Source organism: Salvelinus sp. IW2-2015, linkage group LG5 (assembly GCF_002910315.2).
Source record: "Salvelinus sp. IW2-2015 linkage group LG5, ASM291031v2, whole genome shotgun sequence".
Lineage (NCBI taxonomy): Eukaryota > Metazoa > Chordata > Actinopteri > Salmoniformes > Salmonidae > Salvelinus > Salvelinus sp. IW2-2015.
This window is the reverse complement of record NC_036844.1, coordinates 2087748-2112650: the sequence shown is the minus strand read 5'-3', so window position 1 is coordinate 2112650 and position 24903 is coordinate 2087748. Positions and strand designations below refer to the sequence as shown.

General features: G+C 43.0%; 1 protein-coding gene across 1 annotated transcript in view; it reads left to right on the top strand.

Moving 5' to 3' along the window:
- The window catches only part of LOC111963786 (volume-regulated anion channel subunit LRRC8A-like), a 35951-nt gene that overhangs the window by 2672 nt on the left and 8376 nt on the right, over positions 1 to 24903 (top strand). Inside the window, exon 2 of the mRNA XM_023987299.2 lies at positions 15502 to 17623. Coding sequence (XP_023843067.1) covers positions 15512 to 17623 — 2112 coding nt within the window. The 5' untranslated portion in view covers positions 15502 to 15511. The remainder of the gene's footprint in view (positions 1 to 15501; positions 17624 to 24903) is intronic.

The following is a 24903-nucleotide window of genomic DNA, read 5'->3' as shown; positions in this document are numbered from 1 at the left end:
GATGCTCTGAGATACGTACTTTTAATTCGCGCTTTGTTTTACCCACATAWTTTTTACCACAAGGACAAGTTATAAGATAAATAACTGCCTTAGTGGAGCACGTAATAACACCTTTGATTGGGATCGATTTCCCTGTTTGTTGGTGTTTGAAGGATCTGCATTTATAAGTGCCATTGCATTGAGCACAGCCATTACACTTGTAATTTCCATCCAGTAGGGACGCAAATAGACGTTGTTCAGGAATCGGCCACCAAATTCTCTTATTTTACTCCTCTCCTCAAAGCCTTACATTAAACTAGCCATACTATTTAACAGACTGGTCATCATCTTTGCTTGTTCTGGAGGGAGACCTAAAACAGACTCTGGTAATCTCTTACTGAAATGCATTACCGTCCAGTGTTCAGCTGGGCATTACTATTCTCCCGTACCCCCATTTCTACACAAGGACTGTTCTGTTAGTGGTATGCTTTCAGATTTCTGCAGCCCAGACGATCAGACTAAGTTGATCAATCTACCTGGGGAATAACATAAATTAAGATTCAGGAGGGGTGGCAGGTAAGCCTAAAGCTCTCTACCTGCCTACTTTAATACTATGTCAGGCAACTGTCAGGGAAACACTTTGATGTGGTAAAGTTATGTTGCAGTTCATTCAGGCAATGCTTCACCATGTGATTATAATTCTGTCTGACATTTTTGGAGATTATGTTTATATATAGATATAGATATACACACACACACACAGTGGCAAGAAAAAATATGTGAACCCTTTGGAATTACCTGGATTTCTGCATAAATTGGTTATAAAATTTGATCTGACCTTCATCAAAGACACAACAATAGGCACACACAGTGTGCTTAAACCAATAACACACAAATGATTGTATTTTTCTAGTCTATATTGAATACATAATTTAAAAATTCACAGTGTAGATTGGAAAAAGTATGTGAACCCCTAGGCCAATGACTTCTCCAAAAGATAATTGGAGAAAGGAGTCCACTAACCTGGAGTCCAATCAATGAGATAAGATTGGAGATGTTGGTTAGAGTTGCCCTGCCCTATACACAACACTCACAAAATTTGAGTTTGCTATTCACAAGAAGCATTGCCTGATGTGAACCATGCCTGAATCAAGAGATCTCAGAAGACCTAAGATTAAGAATTGTTGACTTGCATAAAGCTGGAAAGGGTTACAAAAGTATCTCTAAAAGCCTTGATGTYCATCAGTCCACGGTAAGACAAATTGTCTATAAATGGAGAAAGTTCAGCACTGTTGCTACTCTCCCTAGGACTGGCCGTCCTGCAAAGATGACTGCAAGAGCACAGCGCAGAATGCTCAATGAGGTTAAGAAGAATCCTAGAGTGTCAGCTAAAGACTTACAGAAATCTCTGGTACATGTTTACATCTCTTTTGACGAGTCTACGATATGTAAAACACTAAACAAGAATGGTGTTCATGGGAGGACACCACGGTAGAAGCCACTGCTGTCCAAAAAAAACATTGCTGCACATCTGAAGTTCGCAAAAGAGCAYCTGGATGTTCCACAGCGCTACTGGCAAAATATTCTGTGGATAGATGAAACTACAGTTGAGTTGTTTGGAAGGAACACACAACACTGTGTGGAGAAAAAAAGGCACAGCACACCAACATCAAAACCTCATCCRAACTGTAAAGTATGGTGGAGGGAGCATCATGGTTTGRGGCTGCTTTGCTGCCTCAGGGCCTGGACAGCTTGCTATCATCGACAGAAAAATACATTCCCAAGTTTATCAATGCTTTTTGCAGGAGAATGTAAGGCTATCTGTTCGTCAATTGAAGGTCAACAGAAGTTGGGTGACGCAACGGGACAACGACCCATAACACAGAAGTAAATCAACAGAAKGGCTTCAACATAAGAAAATACGCCTTCTGGAATGGCCCAGTCAGAGTCCTGACCTCAACCCGATTGAGATGCTGTGGCATTACCTCAAGAGCAGTTCACACATCACAAGAATATTGCTGAACTAAAACAAGGGTTCACATACTTTTCCCACCCTGCACTATGAATGTTTACACGGYGTGTTCAATAAAGACATAACTCATAATTGCTTGTGTGTTATTTGTTTAAGCAGACTGTGTTTGTCTATTGTTGTGAGTAGATGAAGATCAGATCAAATTGTATGACCAATTTAAGCAGACATCCAGATAATTCCAAAGTGTTCACGTACTTTTTCTTGCCACTGTACACTACCGGTCAAAAGTTTTAGAACACCTACTCGTTCAGGGTTTTTCTTTATTTTTACTATTTTCTACATTGTTGTCACGTGCGTCGTATGAATCAGACCAAGGCGCAGAGTGGTATGCGTACATTCTAATTTATTAAAAGAATGAACACTGAACAAACTAACCAAAAGCTATACAAATGAGTGCTGACAGGCAACTACACATAGACARGAACCCACGAACACCAAAGGGAAAATGGCTACCTAAGTATGATCCCCAATCAGAGACAACGATAAACAGCTGCCTCTGATTGGGAACCATATCAGGCCACCATAKACATACAAATCACCTAGACCTACAAAAACCCTAGACAATAAAAAAAACTAGCGTACCCACCCGAGTCACACCCTGACCTAACCAAAATATAAAGAAAACAGAGATATCTCAGGTCAGGGCGTGACAAGAAYAATAGTGTAGAATAATAGTGAAGACATCAAAACTATGAAAGAACACATATGGAATCATGTAGTAACCAAAAAAGTGTTAAACATATCAAAATATATTTTATATTTGAGATTCTTCAAATAGCCGCCCTTTGCTTTGATGACAGATTTGCAAACTCTTGGCATTCTCTCAACCAGCTTCACCTGGAGTTCCCACATATGCTGAGCACTTGTTGGCTGCTTTTCCTTCACTCTGTGGTCCGACTCATCCCAAACCATCTCAATTTGGTTGAGGTCGGGGGATTGTGGATGCCATGTCATCTGATGCAGCATTCCATCACTCTCCTTCTTGGTCAAATARCCCTTACACAGCCTGGAGATGTGTTGGGTCATTGTCCTGTTGAAAAACAAATGATAGTCCCACTAAGCCCAAACCAGATGGGATGGCGTATGGCTGCAGAATGGTGTGGTAGCCATGCTGGTTAAGTGTGCCTTGAATTTTAAACAAATCACAGACCGTGTCACCAGCAAAGCACCCCCATACCATCACACCTTCACATCCATGCTTCACAGTGGGAACCACACATGCGGAGATCATCCGTTTACCTACTCTGCATCTCACAAAGACATGGCGGTTGGAACCAAAAAATCTAATTTGGACTCATCAGACCMAAGSACAGATTTCCACTGGTCTAATGTCCATTGCAAGTGTTTCTTGGCCGAAGCGWCTTTCTTCTTATTATTGGTGTCATTTAGTAGTGGTTTCTTGGCAGCAATTCGACCATGAAGGTCTGATTCATCAGTCTCCACTGAACAGTTGATGTTGAGATGTGTCTGTTACTCTGAAGCATTTATTTGGGSTGCAATTTCTGAGGCCTCTAACTCTAATGAACGTATACTCTGCAGCAGAGGTAACTCTGGGTCTTCCATTCCTGTGRCGGTTCTCATGAGAGCCAGTTTCATCATAGTGCTTGATGGTTGTGAAAGCTGGCGCCGACAGAGAGTGCTGCCTCACTTCTAGTTCTTAGGAAACTTTGCAGTATTTCGTTTTTTTTATGTATTATTTCTTACATTGTTAGCCTAGAAAATCTTAAGTGTTATTGCATACATCCAGGAAGAACTATTGGATATCAGAGCGATGTCAACTTACCAGCACTACGACCAGGAATACGACTTTCCCGACGCAGATCCTTTGTCCGCTCCAGCCAAGGGCGTTTGAACTGATTCCAGGGGCCAACCCAAAACAACGCCGCCGGAAAARAGGGAGACTGGAGCGGTCTTCTAGTCAGACTTCGGAGGTGCACACACCACCCACCACTTTCGAGTATATTACTCGCTAATGTTCAATAAKGTCGACAAAATCAGGACACGGGTTGCTTTCTAGATTGACATCAGGGATTTTAACATACTCTGTTTCACGGAAGCATGGCTCTTTCTGCATATGCTGTCGGAGTCGGTACAGCCACCTGGATTCTCAGTGCTCCGCGCCGACAGGAATAAACATCTCTCCGGGAAGAAGAAGGGCGGGGTGTATGTTTCATGATTAACGACTCATGRTGTAATTGTAAAAACATACAGAAACTCAAGTCCTTTTTGTTCACCTGACCTACAGTTCCTCACAATCAAATGCCGACCGTATTATCTCCCAAGMGAATTCTCTTYGGYTATTGTAACAGCTGTGTATATCCCCCCTCAAGCCGATACCACAACGGCCCTCAAGGAACTTMACTGGACTTTATGCAAACTGGAAACCATATATCCTCAGRCTGCATTTATTGTAGCTGGGGATTTTAACAAAGCAAATTTGAGAACAAGGCTACCTAAAATCTATCAGCATGTCGACTGTAGCACTCGCCCTGGGAAAAACACGAACACTGTTACTCTGACTTCCACAATGCTCACCCGCCCTCGTTTCGGAAAATCTGACCGTTTTGCTCCTCCCTTCCTATAGGTTGAAACTCAAACARGAAGTACCCGTGCTAAGGACTATTCAACGCTAGTCTGACCAGTCRGAATCCACGCTTCAAGATTGTTTTGATCACGCGGACTAGGATATGTTCCAGGTAGCCTCAGAGAATAATATYGACGTATACGCTGATTCGGTGAGTGAGTTTATAAGGAAGTGTATAGGAGTTGTTGTACTATTATTAAAACCTACCCTAACCAGAAACCGTGGATAGATGGTAGCATTCGCACAAAACTGAAAGCACGTACCACTGCATTTAACCATGGCAAGGCGACTGGGAATATGGCCAAACTGTGTAGTTATTCCCTCTGCAAGGCAAGCAAACAAGCAAAATGTCAGTATAGAGACAAAGTGTAGTCACAATTCAACTGCTCAGACACGACTTATGTGGCAGGGTCTACAGACAATCACGGACCACAAAAGGACACTGACGTCTTGTTTCCAGACAAACTAAACACCTTCTTTGCCCGCTTTGAGGATAATACAGTGCCACCGACRCGGCCCTCTACCAAGRACTGTGGGCTCTCCTTCTCTGTGGCCGTTGTGATTAAGACATTTAAACATGTTAACCCTCGCAAGGCTTCCGGCCCWGMCKRCMTCCCTATCCAYGTCCTCMGAGYATGCACAGACCAGCTGGCTGGTGTGTTTACGGACATATTCAATCTCCACCTATCCCAGTCTGCTGTCCCCACATGCTTCAAGATGGCCMCCATTGTTCTGTACCCAAGAATGCAAAGGTAATTGAACTAAATKACTATCACCCCATAGCACTCACTTCTGTCATCATGAAGTGCTTTGAGAGACTAGTCAAGGATCATATCACTTCCATCTTACCTGTCACCCTAGACCCACTTCAATTGGCTTACCGCSCAAATAGGTCCACAGACAACGCAATCGCCATCACACTGCACACTGCCCTATCCCATTTGGACAAGAGGAATACCTATGCAAGAATGATGTTCATTGACTACAGCATTCAACACCATAGTACCCTCCAAGATCATCGTTGAGCTTGAGGCCCTGCGTCTCAACTAGGGATGCACGATATATTTCTAAAAAGGCCAGCGTCGGCCCAATGTCTAGTTTAACACCAATGTGCAAAACCAATGTCAAAGCTGACGTGCATACCTATATAAACGTAGGTAGATGACGTAATGACGCCACAAAAATACAGCGCTACACAGAACAAAAGCAGAAAAATACTAAGGGCACACTTCCAACAACTAAACAAGTTCAAGTCGAGCAGTCACTTGAAAGAGTAAGACATTTTCAGCGAGACAACTCAAAGGCGACATCCATTAATGCCGAGATAATGGAGTTCATTGACCTTGACAATCAACCGTTCTCTGTCATGGATGATGTTGGCTTTTTCCGACTGGTCAAGCACCTCGAGCCCCCGGTACACACTACCAAGTAGGCGCTATTTTTCAGATTTTTCAAGAATGTGCTGGTTCTCATACCGCTGCTGCCATTTCAATGGCATTTGAGAACATGTTTGAAACTTGGAAACATGAACATACCCCTAGCTCCATTCGAACAGCTGACTCGAGAAATAAGCTAATCACATGCGTCTACAGCAGACATTGGCATTGAAATGCCTGCTCAACAAAACTGCCGACACAGACAGTAGGGTTAAAACTTCCAAAAGTTCTCAAGGCTGTGAACAAGTGATTCGTGCCATTCTCTCTGAGCCTCTTTACTGTGTCGCCACCATGCTCGATGCTAGGTACAAGGACCTCTACTTCAATGCACACAAGGTACGGGGTTTACGTGACATGTTAGACACAGCTGGACAAGATGGAAACGGACACAGTGACAGTGCGCACCGAGGAAGAAAGGCCATGGACAGACAGACAGCTGAAACTTCACTGCTTGACATGTATAATGAAATCCTGGTTGAGACTGAACAAATGAACAACAAAACAGCACAGCAAGTAAGTGAAAGAAATAGGTTTTGATTATGCTTTACTGGTAATGGGGACACGTAAATGCCAACAAAATAACTTTTTGGTCAGTGTGTGTGTGTGTGTGTGTGTTTCAACTATTTGATTGTAATAGAATGCTTAAATGGCCGATAAAATGTTAAATATCGGTATCGGTTTTTATTTGGCAAGGAATATATCAGATATCGGTACCGGCAAAAAATGTCATCGGTGCATCCCTAGTCTCAACCCCACCCTGTGCAATTGGRTCCTGGACTTCCTGACGGGCTGCCCCCAGGTGGTGAAGGTAGGAAACAACATCTTCACTTCGCTGATCCTGGGGCCCCAACAGGGTGCATGCTCAGCCCCCTTCTGTACTCCCTGTTCACCCATGACTGCGTGGCCATGCACGCCTGCAACTCAATCATCAAGTTTGCAGACGACACAACAGTAGTAGGCTTGATTACCAACAACGACGAGAMAGCCTACAGGGAGGAGGTGAGGGTTCTCGGAGTGTGGTGTCAGGAATTTTACCTCACTCAATGTCAGAAAAACGAAAGAGATGATTGTGGACTTCAGGAAACAGCAGAGGGAGCATCCCCCTATCCACATCGACAGGACAGCAGTGGAGAAGGTGGAACGTTTTTTTTTTTTTATTCCTCGGTGCACACATCACTGACAAACTGAATTGGTCCACCCATACAGACCGTGTGGTGAAGAACTGCGCCTCTTTAACCTCAGGAGGCTGAAGAAGTTTGGCATGTCACCTAAAACCCTCACAAACTTTAACAGATGCACATTTGAGAGCATCCTGTCGGGCTGTATCACCGCCTGGTAYGGCAACTGCAYYGCCCACAACCGCAGGGCTCTCTWGAGAATGGTGTGGTCTGCACAACGCATCACCGGGGGCAAACTACCTGCCCTCCAGGACACCTACAGCACCCGATGTCACAGGAAGGCCAAAAAGATCATCAAGGACAACAACCACCTGAGCCATTGCCTGTTCACCCCGCTACCATCCAGAAGGCGAGGTCAGTACAGGTGCATCAAAGCTGAGACCGAGAGACTGAAAAACAGCTTCTATCTCAAGGCCATCAGATGTGTTAAWTAGCCATCRCTAGCACAGAGAGGCTGATGCCTACATACAGACTTTAAATCATTAGCCACTTTAACACTAGTCACTTTAATAATGCCACTTTAATGTTTACATATCTTGCATTACTCATCTCATATGTATRTACTGTATTCTTTACTATCTATTGCATCTTAGCCTATTCCGCTCGTTCATTKCTCATCCATATATTTATATATTCTTATTCCATTCCTTTACTTAGATCTRTGTGTATTAGGTATTTGTTGTGGAATTGTTAGAAATTACTTGTTAGATAATGCTGCACTGTCMGAAGTAGAAGCACAAGCAATTTGCTACACTCGCAATAACATCTGATAACCATGTGTATGTGACCAATAAAATTAGATTTGGTTTTTGYGACTGCACTTGAAACTTTCAAAGTTCTTGACATTTTTGGAATTGACTGATCTTCATGTCTTAATGTAATGATGGACTGTCGTTTCTCTTTGCTTATTTGAGCTGTTTTGCCATAATATGGACTTGGTCTTTTACCAAATAGGGCTATCTTCTGTATCCCCCGACCTTGTCACAACACAACTGATTGGCTCAAACGCATTAAGAAGGAAAGAAATTCCACAAATTAACTTTTTAAGAAGGCACACCTGTTAATTGAAATGCATTCCAGGTGACCACCTCATGACGCTGGTTGAGAGAATTCCAAGTGTGCAAAGCTGTCATCAATGTAAAGAGTGGCTATTTGAAATCTCAAATATAAAATATATTTTGATTTGTTCAACACTTTTTTTGGTTACTACACGATTCCTTATGTGTTATTTCATAGTTTTGATGTCTTCACTATTATTCTACAATGTAGAAAATAGTAAAAATAAAGAAAAACCCTTGAATGACTAGGTATTCTAAAACTTTTGACCGGTAGTGTAACTCCAGCAGGAAGAGAGAAAGTATGTTGTGTGTACTGTTGTTGGATGGATCTCCATATGTTTAATACCCCAGGGGCAAACGGGAATGATTTATCAAGCTGCCGTACAGTGATCCATGTGAACTGCCCTTAGTGCCCTTACATCGTTAGATCTGCCAGATAGTGCTCAGTGCGCAGCTTGGTGCACTGTGAACTGAGCAGCTGTATAACGGGCTGTTTGAGTCACCCAGTAGGCTGGCACACATTATTCATTATTTATGCGCTCAGACGGAATTGTAGAAGTCATGCCACCACGACTTGAAATTTGTGCAAACAAAGACTTCATTTGATAGGTTACTTGGTTCGTGCTACAGAGRGRAGGGGGGATGGAGGGAGGGGGGAATGGACAGCGTAGAGAGAGAGAAAAAATATTTTTTTGTTCGGYCTCAGTCGGAGTGTTTAAACTAGACTTCTGACAAACCGGGAGCTACTGTAAGAGAGGGCAGCGATCCATAGAAATAGAGCGACTTAAGATGGCTTCGTCTGACTGGTTTGGACTGGATGAGGCTCTTTTGTGAGCTTCCATTGACCACACTCCCTTATTCTCTTCCTGTTAGTTCCTGCAGGTAGAAGGGGAGGTGCACATGGAGAGAGGGAGCTAGAAACTAAAGTCTACACCCAGTCCACCCCAACTGACCTCACACATATAAAAAGGAAACAGGAAATCTCTTTCAACTGATTAGATGGCTGATATCTGAAATTTGTCTGTGATACTGGAAGGGGTTGTTCTGCTGGAGGTAGGCACTCTAAGCTTCACTGTGATCTCAGTTTGAGATGTTTTCATTAAGTAGCGTGTCTGGGTTAAACAGTCCAAATGCGGAGGACTTGTGTACCTGAATAATGATTTCATTTCTTGAAGAATGTCCTACGGTCTACTGGTTTCCCCAGTAGACCGTAGTAGTAGTATTAATGTTTCAGGACAAAGGTGTTTCTGACCTCTTGTCCTGACCAGGGTAGAGATTATTTTCCCTAATCAGGTCATGTGATCAGTAAAAACTCCTGGTCCTAATAAATGGGTCGTTCTCTTTCAATTATTAATTTTGATATCTCACATGTGGGGGTTCGCTACGACCGCCTATTCTCATGGAAGTACCTATCAAAAGCGTCTGTTGGAGACAGAGGTAGAGTAGCGAATGTGGTGAGACCCTCACTTCTATAAAAGGAGCCACTCTCCCACCCTCTGGTTATTCTTGCTTCTCTTYCTCATGAATGGTCGCACTACTCTAGCTCGCCTCATATCGACTGGATACCCAGAAATGAACCCTGAAGGATAAGTTCCGACTTCAACTGTAGGTCTTCATACCCTGTCGAGAGGTTGAGTACTAACCGGAAGGTTTAGTTTTGAAATCCTTTTCTACTTCTCAGTCTCCGCTAGCTACTGAGACTCAGTTAGCCCACTCTGCAAGGMTAACTTGGCTACCTTGCTGAGAGRCAAGCTAACCTTGCTACCATACCCTACCTGCAACACGGTAGCGTTGTGAGCACCCTTTTATCGTCTACATTCACCTATTGTGTTTACTAGACTGACCATCTCAGCCTTCACGGCACCTTCGGTTGCGGAAGCGYTCTTTCTGAAGGCTAACTTGGCCAGCACTGAGCTAGCCACGGCACACCTTCACCACAAGGTAGCTTCTAGCTAGCTAACGCCCCACTAGCCTCGACTCTCTCCCCTCAATGGCTGACGACATAGTGTCAGGGGAAGGCGAGTTGGGGGATCTCGATGGGATTAATATCWTGGAGATCCTTGAGATAGTGCAGGAGATGGGGACTGACGACCCCGTTCTCCCACCCTTTCAGGCCCACAGACCACCTCCAGTGAAGTTTGGGCTCTTTTATGTCTGAAAGCGGCTGCGGCCAGAYTGGACATCGAGTGGCCATCCCCTGTAGTGGCTCAGCGCCCGTCAATGGATCTATACAACGGGAAAAGACTCAAGCCCTGATTTTTATTTTATTTTTATTAACAGCTCCCCGCAGTACCAGTTTGCCCTTGCCTCAGGGAAGCTAAGAGCCCCTCACTAGCAGGATTCTTGCTAAGGGTACCCCAAGCCTGGACATGCACAATCAGTTATTCCTTACTTTACTTTCTGGATCTTAGGGAAAAGGGTGGGGGCGGGGGACTAGGCTATATTGCCTGATGTCTTACATCATGGTGCTGGTTGCTCTGTCCCGAGACAGCCTGCTTCCCGCATCTATCCAGACTGACTTACTGCAGCGATAACACGATAGGGCCCGAGGAAACCCCATCCCAAAGAGATGGAAGAGCTGACACCCAGGAGAAGTGGGTGATGCCTTATTCTTATCTTCTTCATCTTTGAGCTCCTCGATGACCAGTGATTTATTTTTTTTGGTCGGCTGTTACAACTGTGCTTACGATCAGTCCTGGCAGCTATCGTCTGGGTTGGGTAGGTTACTTTCTAAATGTAATCCGTTACTAGTTACATGTCAAATTGTAATCAGTGATGTAACTTTTGGACTACCCAAACTCAGTAATGTAATCTCATTTACTYTCCGTTACTTTTGTATTAAGATGCATTAGAAGAAGACAAAAAGRATACGTGATCTCTGACTTGTGGTCAGACTCACTCAGGTGAAACAAACTTCAAATTGTGCCTTTTTTCCAATGCTGAATTGAATGTCATTGAGAACAGAAAGGTGTCTTTTTTTYGCGACCATCCTTTCTGAATTTAAAAGTAATTTTTTGTAATCAGAACACATGAATCAGTTACTCCCCAACCCTGGCTATCGTCATGCAGGGTTTATACCCTAGCGAACGAAGCAATTCTCCATCCTCACCCAGATTCTTTTAGGAAAAAAGGGAAAGAGACAGGCCTGCAACTCTTGGAAAAGAGTGGCAGCCACTTATGCAAGCTTCCTGTTTTCACAGTTGGTGTGTGTTTTTTTGTGGAGAAGTGGTGCGACTAGACAGATTGTTATTCACTACACTCTGTTTTCCATGGTCCTATGCTCCTTGCAGGATTTGTTGGAGTGCGAGAAGGTTMATCTTTGTTATGGCCCTTTAGCCACTTTTTCGGCCTTCCAAGGCRTAAGGTTTTCTAGCGGCAGGGACTGGGAGACTAGTCAGGATCAAGGCTAAGATGAATGGAGCAAAGTTCAGAGATGGTTGAAACAGATTATCCATAACTGTTGTGTAGTCTCTAAGCAGGGCGCTTTGCTTAAGCCCAGTCTCTGAGCTGTTGTGCTTAAAATCCTTTCACAGCAGCTATTAGCCACTGGAAAGTGTGGAGATGTAATATCCCTCCTTCTTTCACTTTACTAAGGCCTTTGCCATCACTAAGCGTATGTGTGGACTGTGCTTAACCAGTCACTGTTCGCGCCCACAGTCTGCCCTGGGGTTTTTCAGGTCAATGTACCTAACCCTGTCTTTGGCCCGGGTCGACTTTTTCCCATTGTCGCACCTTGGAGCCGATGGCTTTTCACCTGTTGGCTTCTCTARAAGGGCGTCCCTGTTGTCCATTACGTGCGGTTCGCATCTACTTGGATTGTAGGAGAGCTCGGGCAAGGGTGTTCTGCGCATCACTTATTGGGCCCTTCTCTTTTCGACGATATCCTGCCGGATCATGGGWACCATTATAATGGGGCGATAATCTTTGGAGGTGCCTGGAAGGTCCCTCTCCTACAAAGGAGTTTACCTCTTGGGCACTGTTTTTTTTAAACTGAGATTGTATGCATCTTATATTGGGCTTCCCCTCACTTTATGAAGTTTTTCCCCTGTTGGGTTGTCTCTGCACCCCTTCGGTACGTACTCCATTAATTTCGGGACCTCTGAGGGTTGCTGATGTTGGGACTTCCCTGGCTTTGGAGAGCATGTTTTGCAATAYGGGAGTTGGCCATATCCCCATGTGAGATATCAAAACAAATAATTGAAAGAGAASTWAAGATTACTTTCATAACCCTGGTTCTCTGATATTATGGTATGAGATATCTAACCGCATTCCCCTGCTCGCAGGAGCATGAGGAAGAAAAGCATGCTTGAGAATAACCAGAAGGCGGGARAGTTGTTCCTTTTATGGAAGTGTGAGGGTTTCACCTCATTCGCCACTCTTACCTGTCTGTCTCCAACAAACACTTTTGATAGGCACTTCCGAGAGGGTGGGCAGTCTTAGTGAAGAGAACTCACTCATAATATCAGAGAACCAGGGTTAYGCAAGTAACCTTACATTTTTCCACGTCTGTGCTGTCTGGGAGATAAAATATCACTGGTGGAGAGGATACAGTTTGCCTATAGCTGAGCTAGACATAACAGATGGAACACCATGAGGATGTGAGCCTTTTYGGGCAAAAACACATTCCAGCCACGTTAATGGATTCAGCATTGGTTTTATTATAATCAGACAGGCTGTCTATGACATTTAGCTGTTGGCCCATAAATACCGTCCTTAAATCTCCCGCATTGAGTAATATGTCCTCAGAAAGTAAACCGTAAGAAACATGTTCACTCTTGCAGCCAGTCCCTGTTTTCTTMATTCTCAAAAAAAATATTTAAAAARTAAACAACATCTCAAAAGCTCGCCTTCCTTACAATGTCAAGTTTGCCTACCTGATGGGCTTGTCCTTTATATAACTTTGTGTTTTTAAAGTACGAGTCACAATGATTACTMATTTTTGTGCAGGGTCTTGTAACAATACATGTATTACATTTATTGCTTACTTTAGCATCTGTGTGCGGTGTCAGTTTCTGTTCCCCTCTGCATCCAGCTTCCTCTGTGTTCTTGGAGCCACATAGTGTTCTCTGTCTGCTCACAGGATGTCTGGGATGTCCCTGACATGGAGTAGACCCCCCCCCACACACACCACTCTGGCAACCCACACACTGGCTTGACCTGAAAATAGCTGACTGGGCTGTAGGCCTATTGTAAAACGCATCATAAAGACGACTTCCTAATTGTTTGAACTAACTTGGTGGTGAAGCTTAGCCTAAACATTTGGCTGTAGCAGGGGTTCCCAACATTTTTTTCCCCAACTTTTGGACATTTGAAAATGTTGTTTTGAAGCTAATTTCCTGAAATTGTACGTAGTTTAAAAAGACTGACAAATTTTAGGCAGGCTATTTAATGATGATGATGATAATAATGGATAAGGAAAATGAAGTCTAGACCTGATTTCCCCAAATGTTATTCTGCTACCAAATATATGTTTTATGACAATTTATATGAACYCTTAATTTAATTATACATATTCTCTTTTACATAGTGATTCGATCAATTGATAGTGACAGTATGAGATTAGGGTTAGGCAAAGTCCAATTTCCAAGCAAAGTCCAATTTCTTTGACTCCGAGTTTAGAAGGTCGTAACTCAGCTTCTGAATGTTAGACAAACCAAAGATATTCCCATGTGCATCAGAGTCGCTTGTTTCCAGCCTAAAGTACAGCAGATGTATGTGTTGTTTTAGATATAAAGAATCGCAAATTGTAATAAAAAAAGACCTAATCATCTAGGTTGGGAACCCCTGGGCTGTAGGGATTATTATAACTAATGAAATTAGTTTACAAGTAGGATTACGTCCAAAATATGTTTTGTATTCCTGAACAAACTGATCKGTCATGATGGTATCATTAGTATGATGGAATTTCCCATAATAAGCATTCAAATTGGTCTTCATGGGGTTTGCATGCTGATATAAATATGTGGGGTTACGAATGAGAATAGTGTTTATTATTATTTATTTATTTGTACCTTTTATTTAACTAGGCAAGTCAGTTAAGAACAAATTCTTATTTACAATGATGACCTATCCTGGCCAAACCCGGACAAAGCTGGGCCAATTGTGCGCCGCCCTATAGGACTTCCAATCACGGCACTGAGATGCAGATGACCTGGCCTCCACAATCCCCCGACCTCAACCCAATTGAGATGGTTTGGGATGAGTTGGACCGCAGACTGAATAAAAATCAGCCAGCAAGTGCTCTACATATGTGGGAACTCCTTCAAGACTGTTGGAAAAGCATTCCAGGTTAAGCTGGTTGAGAGAATGCCAAGACTGTGCAAAGCTGTCAAGTCAAAGGGTGGCTACTTTGAAGAATCTCAAATCTCAAATATATTTTGATTTAACACTTTTGTTTACTGCATGATTCCATATGTGTTATTTAATAGTTTCACTATTATTCTACAATGTAGGAAATGGTACACATAAAGAAAAATCCTTGAATGAATAGGTGTGTCAACTTTTGGCTGGTACTGTAGGTCTACACCATCACTGTTATTATCAGGCTGTATAGCTAGTTACGTTTGCTCTGACTCAGTACATTTATTAGCTAGTTAGCGATTAGCATTAGCRGGTAACAAGATTCAGGCCCAATTTGCTAAGAAAAGACAATCTAGCTGTTTGCAGRTATAAGAAACACAAACTAATAGAAYACTAGTGGATTTATWTTAAGAAGCAAAGTGAAAACAGCATCTTTGTCTTCAACATTGTTTAATGTGCTGCATTAATCATGCAGAGACTGAATGCAAGTATCTCGTGGTTGAAGAACAACATCCGCTCCTTGAGTGACGGGRCGGGGCTAGGTCTGTGTGGAAAGAGGCATGGAGAGAGAGCAGAGAGAGATGACTTAAGTAGCGAAGTAAACCATWAAARTGCACGTTACACATGGYGTATCACATTTAACAAACCAAACATTCAAATACGGTTATAGAAGGTAAAGTAAAAACCCAAACCGGTCCGTGTATCAATACCGGTATATGGCCCAGCCCTAACTCATGCTGACATGACGTATTTCACCACAACGGAAATAATTCTCTGACTTTATTGTGCAATCCTGTTCGATTTGATGAGCTATGTTTGTAGTTCAAGCATGTTGGAGCCAACCTTTTGAAGMTTTTACTCTAATGAACTYTGAAGTATAYGAKTGGCATTGTAAATGTCTTGCATTAMATTTYTTCTCTCTCCCTTTCTATAGGTAAACCATCATGATCCCCATCACAGAGCTCCGGTACTTTGCCGACACACAGCCGGCGTACCGCATCCTGAAGCCATGGTGGGACGTCTTCACAGACTACATCTCCATCGTCATGCTCATGATTGCCGTGTTTGGGGGCACGCTACAGGTAACCCAGGACAAGATGATCTGCCTCCCCTGCAAGTGGGTGGTCAACAAATCCTGCGAGTACCTCAATATGAGYTTCCGTGACCCCTTTGACCCAGAGCCAAAAGGCATCCAGTATGAACTGGACCGGCACCAGTACAACTACATTGACGCGGTCTGCTATGAGAACAAGCTGCACTGGTTTGCCAAGTACTTCCCCTACCTGGTGCTACTGCACACCCTCATCTTCCTGGCCTGCAGTAACTTCTGGTTCAAGTTCCCCCGGACTAGCTCCAAACTGGAGCACTTTGTGTCCATCCTGCTCAAGTGTTTTGACTCACCATGGACCACCAGGGCTCTGTCTGAGACTGTAGTGGAGGAGAGCGACCCCAAGCCTCTGGGGAAGATGAACGGTACCATGGACAAGAAGGCATCATGCATCAGCGAGGACGTGGAGGCCAGCGTGCCCATGCTCCAAAGGACCAAGTCCCTCATCGAGCAGGGCATTGTTGACCGCTCCGACACRGGTGTCCTGGACAAGAAGGAAGGCGAGCAGGCCAAAGCTCTTTTCGAGAAGGTCAAGAAGTTCCGGATCCACGTCGAAGAAGGGGACATTGTCTACCGGCTCTACATCCGCCAGACCATCATCAAAGTCATCAAGTTCATCCTGATCATCTGCTACACGGCCTACTATGTGCACTACATCAAGTTCAGTGTGATCTGCACGGTGGACATTGAGAAGCTGACGGGCTATAGGATGTACCACTGTGCTCACCCCCTGGCCACACTCTTCAAGATTCTGGCATGTTTCTATATCAGCCTGGTGGGGATTTACGGTCTCATCTGCATGTACACCCTCTGCTGGATGCTCAGCCGCTCGCTTAAGCGCTACTCCTTTGAGTCAATCCGCGAGGAGAGCAGATACAGTGACATACCAGACGTGAAAAACGACTTTGCCTTCATGTTGCACATGATAGACCAGTATGACCCGCTCTACTCCAAACGCTTTGCGGTCTTCCTGTCGGAGGTTAGCGAGAACAAACTGCGTCAGCTGAACCTCAACAATGAGTGGACGCTGGACAAGCTGCGGCAACGCATCACCAAGAACTCCCAGGAGAAACTGGAGCTGCACTTGTTCATGCTTAACGGAATCCCTGAAACAGTGTTTGACCTAATAGAACTGGAGGTGCTCAAGCTGGAGCTCATCCCTGATGTCACCATCCCCCCCATCATTGCCCAGCTAGTCAGCCTGAGAGAGATGTGGCTCTACCACACACCGGCAAAAATTGAGGCCCCAGCTTTGGCCTTTCTGAGGGAGAACCTCAAGTCCCTCCACATCAAGTTCACTGACATCAAGGAGATCCCTCTATGGATCTACAGCCTGAAGAACCTGAGCGAGCTGCACCTYACAGGGAACCTGAGCGCAGAGAACAACCGYTACATTGTCATCGAYGGGCTACGAGAGCTCAAGAGGCTCAAAGTGCTCCGTCTGAAGAGTAACCTGACCAAGCTGCCTCAGGTGGTGACAGACGTTGGGGTCCACCTCCAGAAGCTGTCAATCAACAATGAGGGCACCAAGCTGATGGTGCTCAACAGCCTGAAGAAGATGGTGAACCTGACAGAGYTGGAGCTGTTGCGCTGCGACCTGGAACGTATCCCGCACTCCATCTTCAGCCTGCACAACCTGCAGGAGATTGACCTGAAGGACAACAACCTTAAGACCATCGAGGAGATCATCAGCTTCCAGCACCTGCACCGTCTGGTAAACTTGAAGCTGTGGTACAACCAGATCGCCTATATCCCCATCCAGATCGGCACCTTGACGAACATGGAGAGGCTCTACCTAAACCGCAACAAGATCGAGAACATCCCGGGCCAGCTGTTCTTCTGCCGCAAACTGCGCTTTCTGGACCTGAGTCACAACAACCTGACCAGTATACATGCCGACGTGGGCTTCCTCCAGAACCTGCAGTACTTTGCTGTGACAGCCAACAGGGTGAGTACAGATCTAGTCTTTGAGCGTCCCAGAGAAAATATTTGATACACACTTGGAACTAACTCTATAACCAACAGTTTTTCTTCTATCTTTTTCTAGCTRTCTTTGTTAGGGCCCAGATTATTTCCTGGTCAGGTCAAATGGGCAAAAAAGACTTGTCTTTGCAGTTATCTGTGTGTCACAGGAAAATGTTAGACATTTGTTCTTGAAAAGCCCTACTCCCTTCTACCTGCCTCTTTCACATGTGARTGGGCTCATAGGAAGGTAGGGCTTAGCATAATGATGAAGACCGGTACGTGGTTATGTTAGGGATAATTTGCCCTAATGATCTTGTGCACATATTGTAGAGTACACATTGTAGAGTTTTGTGTAGTAGACCGAGATGTCTCCATAGTTCCATTGAGGTAAAATGATCGCTTCAATAGTTAATTTGCCCAATATTCTGAGAAAGTAACAGCCTACCCTGTTAGTGCTAATAATATGTTTCAAATGAGTTCAAGTAAAGTAACTGTCTGATGTGATGCAATGTGCCAGAGTTTTAAAAGTACACAGATGAGGGGGGGCGATAGTGAGCACCATGGAGTAGMCGCTTCTCCGACTACCTCCTCACCMTTGCTTAAATTTGATTTAAATTCTACTTTTGCCCGACCAAACTGCTACAATGAGCAACTCTATGAGAAACACGGCCATGGGGAAACTAATTAATCCAAAAACAACCGGAAAGAAAGATGGTAAAGTCCCCACCACAGCACAAGACGAGGATGGCGATGCTTGCGTTAGCCTGGCCGTAATGGCTAGCATGGCTAAGCCTGACTCGGAGCCCTCACCGACTATTATATTAGCAGCTATCAAGAAAATGGAAGAGGACATGAACGCTCGRTTTAATCATCTCGACTCATCCTTACAAYCAGTGCAAACCTCCCTGGCTGAACATACAACCCACATTATTGATCTGGAAGGAAACGCAGGTGACCACGAGACATGCATCGCCACCCTCGAGGGACAGTATAAAGAGCTACTAAATCTTTATTCTAAAGTTGCAATACTTGCACTTAACGCACCAGAAATCATTAAATGAGTTTGGTCTGGGCGAGGGTTTTAGTCTCTCGGCTTCAAATACTATATGTGTGCCCGACGGCTTCAGTTCTCACTAATTACAATAAATCCCCTCCTTTTCACTTTAACGTTCYTGCCACCAGGGATGCCCCTTGAGTCCGTTGCTATTTACCATTGCTATGGAACCCCTAGCTATCAGTATCAGAAGCCATCMTGCCATTGCTTCAGCTAAACATAGGCATTTCCACTGCTGTTGGASCTCATCGAATCATTTGGAGAACTCTCTGGGTATACCATAAACTGGGATAAAAGCGAATTCATGCCTCTTAAAGGGGACTTAAACCCAGAGTTCCTTAAACATATACCTTTTAAATTCACAGGAGACAAAATTAAATATTTAGGGGTTGTCATCCCCAAGGACCCTAAATTGAACTACCACGACGTGATAGAGAAGTTGAAACGCAACATTGAGATCTGGAGAGTGTTGCCTCTATCGATGATAGGCCGTGTTAACGCTATTAAAATGGTTACACTCCCCAGATTCCTTTATCTCTTTCAGAATCTGGCTATATTTTTAAGTAAATCTTTTTTCAAATCCTTGGATTCTATTATCTTGCCTTTTTGTGTGGGGATACAAAGTACACCGGATCTCTAAAAAACATATAATCAAGCCCAAAGAATTAGGTGGCCTGAGCCTACCAAATTTTCAACATTGTTATTGGGCAGCAAATGCTAGGTTTATTGGCAGGATGCATACCCTGGCATGGTAGATCCAAGATATACACAACACCTCTCTTCCAGCACTTTTATTTTCATCAACTAAATCCCCTACAGGTATTACTGGCAATAACTTTATGCAAATAAAATGGTATCATAAGAAAAACACTTGGTCTCCCGGAGACCTCTGTTTGTACTCCTATTTGCCATAACCATGCCCCCCCCCACCAACTGACAACACTCTTTTTTTATTCTGGAAGAGAAAGGGCATTACTACTATTGCAGACCTTTACATCAATATTTTTGCCATATTCGCACAGTTGAGGGAAATGTACGATCTCCCCGCATCTAACTTCTTCCGATATCTTCAGATAAGAAACTACGTTTGCTTAAATATACCACATTTTGAGGCAATTACACCTGGCCGCGAGTTGTATATTTTCCCCTGGCTCCAAGAGCTTAATCTCCAGCTTTGTAGATAACTTTACAGCATATTACTCTGTAACATTTGAAGGAGACCTGGGAGGAAGACCTTGTTATGGAGATGACTGATGACTGTTGGGTTAATTGCTTCAAGATATTCACTTGTGCTCAATAAACTCCCGACACCAACTTATTAGTTTACAATTGGCTCATTCATCCCCCTCCTCTCCCCTGTAACTATTCCCCAGGTCGTTGCTGCAAATGAGAACGTGTTCTCAGTCAACTTACCTGGTAAAATAACGGTAAAATAAAAATAAAATAAAATAAATAAAAATTCAATACAAAGTGATTCATAGACTACACTATTCCTGTACCAAATTACACTCGTTCTACCCCTCGGTCTCTCCGATATGCCCTCAGTGCAAATCTGCAAAGGGTACCCTGGGTCACCTCTTCTGGTCATGCCCCAAACTGCACACATTCTGGCAGGATATTTTTACGTGTTTCTCAGAAGTACACAGCTGTAACCTCATACCAGCCCCGGATACTGCTGTTTTAGGCAGGTCACAGCACCTAATGACTTTAACCCACTGGAAACAAAAAATATTACAATATGGCATGGTTATTGCAAAAATAAACATTTTAAGCCTTTGGAATAAGGAGACTGTACCTGTTTTTAAAACCTGGTTAGCTGAAGTCACCAGCTTGCTACATATAGAAAGGATTCAACATGATATCTCTGGCAGATCTAATACATTTGTTAAGATATGGCAGCCCTTTATCACGTATCTTTCACGTGATGATGGGAAACAACATACAACCTGCAACCAACCCTGATCCACAGTCATTATTTTTAATGCCGAGCATAGTCCTTATACTGTACGGTATGTCAAATATCATTGAAGCAAGGTGCCAATTCCTTAAGAGCAATGTTGTGTTCTGTTGTTTTTGAATATTTTTTTTTGTCTCCAGTTGAGGGGTGGGGGTATTCTGAATGTATTGTTTGCTGTMATTATCTGTCTGTTTTGTAAAGCAGAAAATTCATAAATAAATAAAACATATTTTTTTAAGTACACGGATGAACAGTTGTATTATGCTAATGACTTTGTCACGCTTCTGGCTGCAGATAAAGAGAACTTGTCTCTGGGGTGATGTTCACTATTTTGGTACTGTACTTATTTTTTTAGTAACTGCAAATGTAAGCATCTTCAAGCCAATATGAAGTCAAAATGTCTAGTGAATAAATTTTTAGGACTATTTAGTATAGTCAAGCTCCTCTAAAACAGTCATTCTTTGAACACCCTATTAGATTCAACTCAGCCTTGTTAAGCAGTTTTTTTTTCATTTTATTTAACCTTTTACTTAACTAGGCAAGTCAGTTAAGAACAAATTCTTATTTACAATGACGGCCTAACRGTGGGTTAACTGCCTTGTTCAGGGGCACAACGACATATTTTTTTTACCTTGTCAGCTTGGGGATTTGATCTAGCAACCTTTCAGTTACTGGCCCAACACTCTAACCATTAGGCTACCTGCCGCCCCAATAATAGCTGGAAAAGGTTTACTGTCTTCTGTACAGAACACCTCAGGGTGATGCTGTCTTAGACTCATTCAGGAGTTTTGTGAATTGTTTAAGAAAATCATTTGCATGAACTTTGATTTATGCGAATTCTTGTCTAACTAATTTCTGACTTTTAGAGAGTTTTGAGAATAATATTAGTGTAGGCTAGCTCTTGTAAGTTACACTTGTAAGTGAAATTGTAACACTAACTAAATGTAATATATCATGTAAATATACATAATGTATAATGTAAACACATTACATAATTTAATATCTTTTAAATTATATAAATGTGAGGTGACTTAGCCATAGCTCTGGTCATTTGTGTTTTTGCATGGGCCAATTTGTGAATTTTGCATGAACAACACTCGTATCACCTGATAAGCTGACCTCAGACTCTTTACAACCAATTTGCCTGTAATGTCTAATGTGAGCCAGTGCATTACCATGGGGTTAAACACGCCGTTCATCCAATTGATTTATTTAGGAATCGAGTTCACAGTGAGAAACATGCTGAGGGCTTGCAAGGAATTCTGGGAGGTTATACAACATTCTCCCTGTTGTGTTCTGGTGGGCATCTGCTGTGTGTGGGATCGGATGGTTACTCTAAACGATACTATTATCATGGTTTTAAGGCGATTCCGCTCCAGCGGGAGCAAAAAATATTTTTGGTATCTTAGATTGTTCTGGCAATTCTCACATAGAAACTTCATTGGGAGGAAGGATGTTTAACCCATAAGAGTCTAAGCTATACCCATACAAATGCATTGAATAACAGATTCACTACATTGAACAACAGATAGTCCAACCAAAAAATCTAAAGGAAGTTTGTTCTGAAGAGTCTGTCCTATATCTGAGAGATATAAGAAAGAACAAGAAACACTACATTTTTTACATGTACGTATTTAACCCCTTATTTTTGTTACTAAACAGTCTCCATATGTGACCAACCGCCTCAATTCGGTCTTATGTAGCAAAATTTGAAATTGTGTTTTTTATATTGGATAAAGTAGAGAAAATTGTATATCACACACTGTATTTTTTTATATAACTAGGCAAGTCGGTTAAGAACAAATTCTTATTTACAATGACGGCCTACCCCTGCCAAACCCGGACGACGCTGGGCCAATTGTGCGCCTCCCTATGGGACTCCCAATCACGGCCGGATGTGATACAACCTGGACTCGAACCAGGGACTGTAGTGATGTCTCTTGCACTGAGATGCATTGCCTTAGACCGCTGTGCCACTCAGGAGCGTGGAGGAACAGTGGGAAAGTAATTCTGCATTTAAAGTTGATAAACTTATAACCCCACTTTTCAGAGGGTAACAAACTAGGTTCCATGTTAACTAGCTAACATTAGGCTATAACTAAAATGGCCCTTGAATGTTTTGGTACACCTACTGGAGAGCTCATCTTTGTCTACACCCATTCAGCATCGTTCACACCCTCTTAAGGGTTCACATGTGAGGCCATGTGGTAAACCCACACTATATCAAATAAAATCTAAGTTTATTTGTCACATGCACAGGATACAGAAGGTGTAAACGGTACAGGGATAGTACTTGCATAGGAGCAATATCAAAAACAAAGTGTCCAGATTAAACATTTTACCGTTATTAGATGACGCTTACCCGACACACTTGTCTAAATTGATGGGTCATGTAAAGGAAATACTATAACCACCCCTCACCCACATCTAGCTAAGTGGATGGGTCACTATTGTCTAGACGTACACATTTTCATAAAATACAATCGATGGCCGTAATCACMCCCAGACACACCTACTAATTTGATGGGTCATGTAATAATCGGGCCAAAGTGGAGTCTTTTTTGTTTAGACATGTAACTAGCTAGCTAAACAATGAACCGGCATAACCCCAACTCATACTACTACCAATACAAATTGTCTTAGCTATAGTATGAATATGTAGGTAGCTAAAGCTAACAAACTAGGTTCAATGTTAACTAGCTAACATTATCCTATAACTAGCCATGCAAATGGGTTTCTGATTTTAATAATATTACTACACAGATCATACAGGTAACATTAGCTAGGGAGCCAGCGAGCTAACAGTATGCTTTAACTTGCAATAAAAATGACTTTCTGACAAAATTAGAAACTTATCTGGAAAATGTAGCTAGACTTTTACCTGTATACGTGGATGAACGCTTCACGGCAGACTGGAACCATTTAACTTTTGTTTTTAGAACCATTTAACRTTTTGTTTTTAGCTTCAACTTGTTTGGCCAGCTTTGTGTCAAGTCACTCCGGTTCACACTGACCGTGGCGTGTGCAGAAAGTAGCCCATCACTTTGTCTACTGATCTGTCAGTAGCACCTGCTAAATTCAGGACAACGTTGTTGAGAAAAGTAACAAAACTTTTGTAGTTCTCGATGGCTAACGTTATGTCTTTCCAAAACGGCGCCGTAGAAAGGACTGGCAACACATACTGAACAGCTCACGTTATAGACAGAAGCGAGSTACATGGCAGACCAATCCAAACTCAACTCCCGGCATGTCCAGCCCATACATTCTCAGCTAATCATGGCTAGTGGGAAGGTTCCTGTCTTCTTCCATGGCTAAACCAACTAAGCTCGTAATTTGAACAATTTTATTCATATTTATGGAAGGAATACAACTTTGTTATTAAGGCACATGAACGTTCACATGTTCAAAAAGGCATTTCTGCCMAAAAAACGCATTTTGATTAAAAAAAATTCTTCAAATGCTGCTCCTGTGAAGTAGTGACGTGTGACATATGCCTAGTTTCCTGAAACAAGTCATATATATATATTTTGAAGGAATGAGCGTTACACCGAGGCCTGTACTCTGGAGTGGGATCGATTTGGAGGTGGAAGACATCCTCCTCCCTCATGTGGTACCCGTCCTGCAGGCTCATCCCTCCAGCATGACAATGCCACCAGCCATACTGCTCGTTCTGTGCGTGATTTCCTGCAAGACAGGAATGTCAGTGTTCTGCCATGGCCAGCGAAGAGCCCGAATCTCAATCCCATTGAGCACGTCTGGAACCTGTTGGATCGGTGGGTAAGGGCTAGGGCCATTCCCCCCAGAAATGTCCGGGAACTTGCAGGTGCCTTGGGGGAAGAACTGGCTAATCTGGTGCAGTCCATGAGGAGGAGATGCACTGCAGTATTTAATGCAGCTGGTGGCCACACCAGATACTGACTGGTACTTTTGATTTTGACCCCCCCCCCCTTTGTTCAGGGACACATTATTCCATTTCTGTTAGTCACATGTCTGTGGAACTTGTTCAGTTTATGTCTCAGTTGTTGAATCTTATGTTCATACAAATATTTACACATGATAAGTTTGCTGAAAATAAACAGTTGACAGTGAGAGGACGTTTCTTTTTTAGCTGAGTTTATATATATACAGTATATATATACTTTCATGAATTTTTTCAACTTGTACCGGGGGACCTTCAGACAAGTCTTGTGAGGTACAGTGGGGAGAACAAGTATTTGATATACTGCCAATTTTGCAGGTGTTCCTACTTACA